The 8,555-nt window shown below is 48.3% G+C and overlaps 1 protein-coding gene across 7 annotated transcripts in view; it reads left to right on the top strand.

Moving 5' to 3' along the window:
- ATG7 (autophagy related 7) overlaps nucleotides 1–8,555 on the top strand; it is a 390,968-nt gene that overhangs the window by 97,820 nt on the left and 284,593 nt on the right. For 6 of the 7 annotated variants that reach the window (XM_019505098.1, XM_019505096.1, XM_019505097.1 and 3 more), the window contains exon 13: nucleotides 6,091–6,285. The exons of the other annotated variant lie outside the window; for it this stretch is intronic. In XM_019505098.1, the coding sequence (XP_019360643.1) occupies nucleotides 6,091–6,285 (195 nt within the window). The remainder of the gene's footprint in view (nucleotides 1–6,090; nucleotides 6,286–8,555) is intronic. 7 annotated transcript variants of the gene reach the window in all.

Below are 8,555 nucleotides of genomic sequence, written 5' to 3'. Positions count from 1 at the left end.
GGCCCCAGCCCCAGTGTGCAGCATGCCTCCTGGCATGTGTGCAACAGCGGGAGCTGCCTTCCCCCACACACACACACACACACCTGGTGTTCCCCAGACAAGCTGCTCATGGCTATGGCCTGCCCCAGCCCCAGCCCTTTCCCCCCTCCCACCCCTTCCCCACAGACCTACCTGCTGGGGGGGAGGCATGTACACATGTATGCGTATGCCCAGCCCCCCCAAATAATTTTTTCTCCTTCCGCCTATCCTGCAGAACATCCAAAAGCTAAGGCTGTAGTGTCTCAGAAGTGATTTCCTTTCGTATTGAATTTGCATGCAGCTGATCATGTTATACAAGCATCACTTAGGACTAATCTAATAGAATTTGAACCAACAGAGGGCGAGTATTTAATCTTTCCATCTGCCTGACAGTAACTGGACAGTAATTGGTTGGCCTGTGTGAAGTGGCAAGTATTTGCTTCAGATTCAGAGGGACAGTGATTTGATTCAGAGATTCAAATCACTGTCCCGATTCAATTTGGCCGAATCGGATCTGAAGATTCGGCGCTGCTTCAGAGATTTGGCCATAAACTAAACAGGCAGCAGTCCGTGATGCTGGACATAGCTGCCTCCAGCTGGTAAGTCTGTTGTGGTGGGTAAGTAGGGTGGGAGGTGGGGAGGGGCCAGATCAACACCCCACAGTGAAGGAGGGATTGGGACTGGGACAAGCTGTCCATTCAGGGTCGGGGGACATGGGACTCGGGGAGGGGGTGAGTGGGGGTGGTGCAGGATGCAGGTGCGGTAGCGCTGGGAGCAGGGGCTATGCCCATATCCCCACCCCCACCCTGGCTGGGGAAGCAGCAGCAGCAGGGCATGGCCCCTGCTCCCACTGCTGCTGTGCCCACATCCCACGCCTCTCCCATCCCAGCTGGGCAAGTGGCAGCAGGCCATAGCCCTCCACTTGCCCAGCCGGGGGGGGGGGTGTGGGATGTGGGTGCTGCCACTTGCCCATCTGGGGCAGGGAGTGTAGGATGCAGGTACTGCTCCTGCTTGCCCACCCAGGATGGGGGGGCGGCGCATAATGCAGGCATGGTTCGCTCTGGGCAGAAGGGGGCAAACAGCAGCAGGGCATAGCTCTGGCTCCCAGTGCTGCTGTGCCTGCATCCTGTGACCCCCCCACTTCCAATTTGATTCAGACCTTTTAATTGGTCTCCTGATTCGATTCAGATTCAGAGATTCGGCTGCTGAACCAGGCCAAATCTCCAAATCGAATTGGCTACCGAAGCTTTGCACAGCCCTAGTAATTGGGTCAAAATTTAATCTCAAAAATGTTTTGTAGGCTGCATCCACACAAGTGTGGGTGTTTGGTTCCCCAGGAGCAAGAAGCAGGAGCACACGTGCCACTACTGCTTGTCCCTGGGGAAAATCCATGCCACGCACCCTCTGGCATGTGGCAGGTTACCCTGGGTGGGGTAGAGGAGGCTGGGGCCAGCAACTGTGCTGGGGACCAGAGGAGCTGCAGCCATAGAACTCCTGCAGTTGGGAGCTTTGTCAGCAGCCAGTGTGGGTCTGGTTGGCCAGACTCTGGTTTTGGGAGGCATGCACTGCCACCACATATACACTACTCTGCTTTTTTTCTCTGTGGCTTTTTTTTGACTCCAGGATCTCCCGGAGTCAAACCCCCTCCTCCTCTCCCCAGCACTGCAAGGTAGCAGTGTAGGGAATGCCTGAATGTGTGGTGTACAGTACCCAGACCAGTCTGTGGCGCCACATACCACATGGCCACGCTCATCTGGACACAGCCATAGAGCTCTTAAGTCTGCTTAATACTCAGAGGGCATGTATACACAAGGTGCTTATTGTGCAACTGACTAACTAGCTCCACAGTAAAAGCTCAGCAGCTACATGTGTTCCCCTATTAGGGTGCAGTAAACTAATAAACATCACCATAGGTTAGTACTTGTAAACACAAATATTGTTCTATGGTGGCGTTATTTAGTGCACTGCAGTGCATGTGTAGATGCTGGTATTGGCTGGGGCATGGGAGTGCTTCATTATGGTCTTGCCTGTTGCCTAGCACACACTAAAGCACCCTCATGGCCCAGTTACCCCCTCCACAGCACGCTGAGGTGAGGGGAACAGCCCAAGCTGGCAGGCTGACCCCTTGGGGCCCCCCTGCCAGCGGGGGCTGCTTCAGCTCAGCTCATCGTGTTGAGGTCCTGGGCACATGTGAAAATGTGGTGCTTGGAGCAATAACCTCTGACACAAACTGCACTAGATTTTATTGCATTGCATTAATAGCATGTGTTGACGTGTCTAATGTAAAGTAACTGGAGCTGATTCAGGATAAAAGCTATACACAAATAAAACTAATCATTGTAGTATATGATATATGCCATTTTGGAAATCTGGAGGTTCTTGTAGAAGTGCTTATAAGGTCATTAATAACTAAGACGTTTCAGTCTTTTAGGTACACATTTACATTGTTCACATTTAAGATGCAAGACAAGCCAATCTGTGCTGAAACAATAGCTTTCAGACATCCAAAGAATGATGAAGAAATTATTTGGCATGTTTTAAGAGGTGAAGTAGTCTTTTGCAGATTTAATGTATGTATCTTGGTGCTGGGAAAAGTATTTGAAATTGCTGATTTATAGAAAAAAGATGTGTAATCTGGTCTCAAACCTGAAGAAGAATGTCTTGCATTTTAAAGTTTACTTAATCCCAGCTGTGGTGTTGGTCCAATACAAGATATCACCCTAAGAAATCCTTGCCGCTCTCACGTTAGTAACTTCATCCATCCTGTTGGCATTCTATGGGTCTACTCAGGGAATGTGTGCAGAATCAAGCCCTTTCAATACCTCAAGTGCACAGCCTTTAGTTTAAAACTGTTGCACTGAAGTTTGTTCACAGCATAAAGTTGTTCCACGCAGTCATCCTTTCCATGGTGGTACACGCATTGGTTTCCATAGTATCGCCATATTTCTAGAAACAAAATGTTTTTCTGAAAGTTTCCTGGAACTTTTTGCTATTTGACTGTCTTTAATCTTAATCTGTCCTGGCATATTATAAAACTGTTTCATTCCTGAAGTTACATCTGAGAAAATGTTGACTCGTGTATTACAGACTAGAGCAAATCCAAAAATTTGCACTCCGATTCTTGATTATCCAATGGCAAGAAATATTCTGAACTTCCAGTTGGACATGGATTGCTTATGCTGGATCCTTAGATTTATGCAGTAAATGAGGCTAGATTGGTTTACACAACATGATGTTCTAATTCTGTACATCCTGTTTCCACAGATAAAAGGATGTTTAGAATTAGAAAAAAAAGTGGCAACGAATGAGGCAGACTTATGTCTGGTTTAACTCTAGTCATTTCAGTGGTAACTTTTGAAGGGTACTCAAAAGGTCTAAAATCTTCCTGATGCATGGTACTACAGTGGCAGGGTGTTAAAAATGCTATACTGAAACATTCTGTAGTTGCTTATGACCTAGAAGTGAATTAGTTTGATGAAATTATTTTCAGTAATCCTGCTTCCTTCACAATTCTATTTTTAATTTTTTACAAGATTTAATTCTGCATATCTTTTCCTTAATCTGAGAAGTCTGGATTTTTTTGAAAAGCTAGCAGTTCGTAAGCACTACAGCAGTAACCAAAACCAATTCTTGTCAAATCTCTTGAGCTTGCTCTTCTCAAAGCAATTGAGTGACTATGAGCATGAGCAGTTTAGTTGTTCTGGGGAGAATATCCTTCAAGCTACACTTAATATGCTATGAGATAACCTGAAATGTGATTAATTTTACATGATTATTTGTAAAGCATGATGAGGCCACACTCTCAGCTCATTAGTGTTTTCTCTGTTGGCATGGTTATAAGGTGATGATAATGCTGGTTAGCTGGTCCATTCCAAAATCTCAAGAAATGGGAGATCCCACAATAGTCTGGTTTTCATAATGTTCTTTTGGTGCAGTAGGAAGAGAAATACTGTGACATTACTTGGCCAGTGGTCACATTCACATTCTAGTTCAGGGGATTTCAGTCTTCTTTAACAAGTGTACCCCTTTGGTCTCAAAGTTTCAGTTCATGTACCCCTTCATACTTTTTTTCTGTTTTTAAGAGGGAGGACAGATCGAGGCCCCTGTGGTGAGGGAGGGAGTGGTGCTGCATAGGCAGAGAGAGAAAAAATTATTGAGGGGGCTGAGTGCATGTGTGCATACCCAGTCAGCAGGTAAGTCTGTGGAGAAGGGGCAATGGGGTGGGGTGCAGATTGAGGCACCCACAGAGAGGGAGGGAGTGGGGCACAGGCAGGAGCAGGGCTGGGGTGAGTGGGGCCCTGGCCAGGCCAGGAGGTGGGGAACCCCCAGGCCTCTGCTTGTCCTACCACCCAACATGGCTGGGGCCCCACTCACCTCAGCCCCTGCTCCTGTCCCGCTCCTTCCCTCACCACAGGGGCCTCGATCTGCCCCCTGCCTCTCGACAATGAAAGAGGGAGTGGGGCTGGGGATCAAGCCCCCCACAGGGCAGGAGTGAATCATTCACCCCTGCCCCTGGCCTGTGCCCTCCTGCACTGTGGATTGTCCCACGACCCAGTGTCCAGGGTCCCATTCACCATGAATGGAGCCGTGGCTAGGCCAGGTTGTGGGACAGCTGGAGCCCAGCAGCTCCTTCAGGGGTGCAGGGGAGGCAGCTCACACTGCTGTGCATACTGTGGGGGAACTGGGGGGGGGCATGTGCTCCCCTGTGCTGCACCCCAGAAGGAGAAGGAGCTGCTGGGCTCCAATTGTCCCACAGCCCAGCCTGGTTGGAGCCCCATTCACCATGAATGGGGCCACAGCCAGGCTGGGTCACAGGACACCCCCCACAGTGCAGGAGGGAGCGGGCCAGGGGTAGGGGTGAACGATTCACCCCTGCCTTACTCCCTTCTGCACTGTGGAGGGCTCTTTTTGGGGGGGGGGGGGCAGGCTGCACTACAGCGGGGGCTGTAGCCACCCCCAAATTTGCCATTTCCCCCAACCTCCTCCCAGTGCAGCCCAGTCCAACACCCCTGCCGGGAATAGCTGAGTGCTGCCCTGGCCTCAGCCTGCAGCAGCCCACAGTCTGCCCTGCCCCACGTGCTGATCTGGGAGCATGCACCCACTGTGCCCTCCCAGGGGTGCACGTAGTGGTGGCACTGGGGGGGGTGAATGGAAGTGGGGCTTACACGCAGCACCTGCTCCCGCCACCCCACTTGGCCACATGTCACCCAGCTTTCCTGTGGTTGGTCATGGCTCCACAGGCTACTGACGGGTCTCACGCCTGGCCAGTCGCGTGCTGCCAGGGGCCCCCTCCCCTGACCGTTCAGATGGGTGAGGGCAAGGAGGTGCCCTTGTGGAGCCAGTGGCACCTGGTGCATCCCTCCCCTTCCCCCTCTCCCGGGTAAGAGGCAAACACGTCAGGGGAGACACTGCCACTGTGCCCTGGGTATGCTCAGTTCCTGCCTACCTGTGTGTATCCCCTATGACCTGTCTACCCCTAGAGGTACGTGTACCCCCAATTGACAACTCCTGCTCTCGTTCATTTACTTATGTCATTCTCATTTGGTAAAATCAATCAGCAAATGAAGCTGCAGGGCACCACTAAGGTTCTGTGACAGAACTGGAACATCAGGGAGGGTGGGGACTAAAATAGAATGGGCTGCTTCAGGTCTGTAGCTATATGTTAACTGAGCAGAAACAAGGTTGAGATTTGCACTCTGACTCCTGCTTCTCTATGCCTGACTTGCTTACCTTTGCCAAATCAAAATCTTTAATTTATCTGTATAATACCATTTTTATGCCGCAGGAAGAGAGATTCCTCCTCTTGCAGCACATTAATAGGCACTATCAAAGAGATTAATGGCCACAGCAAACAGCAGCATTAAGGTATAAGGTACTGGTTGAAATTTCAGCTTTGCTTGGGGCTTTATAGAGATTTAGAAGATTATGACCGTGCAGTGAAGAAGAGCTATAACATGCATTGTGCATAAATTGTGAATAAGAGTACACCACTGTATAACTTCATTAAAGTCAGCAGTTTGCTTATATAGTGCTTTATTTTTAAGGTTTCATTTTCTTTTTGTCTCCCTGTAGAATGCGGAAGGATTTAATATGAGTATCCCTATGCCGGGTCACCCAGTGAATTTTTCCAAAGTAACAATGGAACAGGCTCAAAAAGATGTGGCACAGCTTGAGCAGCTCATTGATGCTCATGACATTGTTTTCCTGTTAATGGATACGAGAGAAAGTCGATGGCTTCCTGCTGTCATTGCAGCCAGTAAGAGAAAGGTACAGTAGCCATACCTTATAAATGTCTGGAATCATACTGCAAGTCTTATGCAATGACCCACTGTAATAACTCAATGAGAACTTTCAGTCACTGACTAATCAACAGGTTATATCATGCCATGATACAGAAAGGATGTGGACAAGCTGAAGAGAGGTTGTGAAGGGCAACGAAAATGGTTAAGGGCTTGGGGCATATGATTTACAAGGAGAGACTGAGGGAACTGGGCTTAAGTAACATGCAGAAGAGAAGACCAAGGTGGGATTTGATAGTAGCCTTCAACTACCTGAAGGGTAGTTCCAAAGAAGATGGAGCTAGACTGTTCTCAGTAGTGACAGATGACAGAACAAGGAGCAATAGTCTCAAGTTGCAGCAAGGGAAGCTTAGGTTAGATATTAGGAAGAATTTTCTCAGTAGGTTAGTAAAACACTGAAACAGGTTACCCAGAGAGGTTGTAGAATCTCCATCACTGGAGGTTTTTAAGACAAAGCCTTTGGTGGGATGATGTAGTTGGGGATGGTCTTGCTTTCAGCAGGAAGTTGGACCAGATGACTTTCTGAGGTCCCTTCCAACCCTAATTTTCTATGTTTCTGTGATATTCTAATTTTAGAGTTGACAACTATATCTCAGCTGAATCATATAAAGTTTGTTGAAAGCTTTTTTTTGAAAACAGTAATCTAACATCTGAGACCAGAAGCTGAAACCTAAAGTTCCAAAGTGTGTTGATTTGACAACATTTACTGTATTTTCCTGAATCCCAGAGGCCTTCAAATTCAAGACAGCTCCCCAATAATTAGATTCTTTATGTGGAAAAGTATACATTTGCTATTATTTTTCATGTATAGAATCTAATTATTGGGGGGTCATCTTAATCCCCCTGCAGTGCGGAAAGCAGTGGTGAGGGCCCAGAACCTTGCCCCCCCAACCACATCTCTGTCTCCCAATGTCTGTTTGCCTTCCTTCTGACTGCCCCTGACCTGTGCCCAGCTCCCCTTCTCCCCCCCCCTTCCCCCCCTAACTTCTGCTCCGATTACCTTCTGGGCTGCTCAGTCAGAGGCAGCCCCAGCTCTGGCTTAGCCTAAGCAGGCAGAAATAGTGGTAGCAGTTCTGGGCCTGGCTAGGCTAGGACTGGAGGGGGAGCTCAGTATAAGTGGCTGGGGGGGAAGGTGAAGGCCAGGCTGTGTGGTCTCTCCTGTTCCTCCCCCTCTCTGGCTTTTCAGAGCCAAACCACTTAGATTAGCTAGTACTCCATCTAAAATGACCCCTACCATGGTGATTAGTGGGGTGGGACAACTAGTCTTGCATTCAAATAAATATGGTATGTGATTAAAACTCCTTTCTGGGTTCACTAGGCAATGTATTTAATATTGGGACTGATACTGTTGACTCAAAGTCTGTCTGTGGCACCTGTTAGCTATAGTGCCTCAAACCAGATTAAACCAGACTACAAAATAATAAAAATAAAAAGGCATACTCATAATTGCATGCTGTTCAAGAATACATTGCTGAATATGATTCTTACTAGAATGTTTCAAATATAAAAGTATAAGACATATTTTTGTTTCTTAACAGCACTTGTCACCTCTAGGCTTAATAAGAATGACAGCTGTTACTTTTCTAGCCCTGGAGATTCCTTAGGCTGCGGTGCACTCACTAACACTCTTCCACAGTAGCATGGGGAGAAGAGCTGTAATTCCCTGGAGACTGGGGTTGCAGTGGACACGCTGCCAGCTGCTTCTCCCCACTCCTACTCCCTCCAGAGATTAGAGGGAATTTCATAGACATTAGGGCTAGAAGGGACCTCAGAATTGTATTGAGTCCAGCCCCCCACCTGAAGGGCAGAAAGTCAGCTGGGGTCATAGGATCCCAGCAAGATAAGTGTCCAGTTTACTCTTGAAGGTATTCAGTGTAGGTGCTTGAACCACCTCCAATGGCAGGCTGTTCCAGACCTGGGGAGTTTGGACAGTAAAGAAATTCTTCCTTATGTCCAGCCTGAAACGGTCTTGCAGTAGTTTATGACCGTTTGACCTCGTCATCCCTTGGGGCGCTCTGATGAACAAACTTTCCCCCAGATCCTGGTGAGCACCCATGATAAACTTATAGGTGGCCATCAGATCACCCCTGAGCCTGCGCTTTTCCAGCCTAAAGAGCCCCGTAGCTCTCAGCCTGTCATCGTAAGTTCTGTTTTCCTGACCTCTGATCATGTGTGTGGCTCTTCTCTGGACTCTCTCAAGCTTCTCCATATCCCTTTTGAATTGTGGGGCCCAAAACT

This window comes from Gavialis gangeticus, unplaced genomic scaffold (assembly GCF_001723915.1).
Source record: "Gavialis gangeticus isolate Ggan-Ray unplaced genomic scaffold, GavGan_comp1, whole genome shotgun sequence".
NCBI lineage: Eukaryota > Metazoa > Chordata > Crocodylia > Gavialidae > Gavialis > Gavialis gangeticus.
Note: the sequence above shows the minus strand (reverse complement) of the source record. Positions and strands in the feature narration are given on the sequence as shown.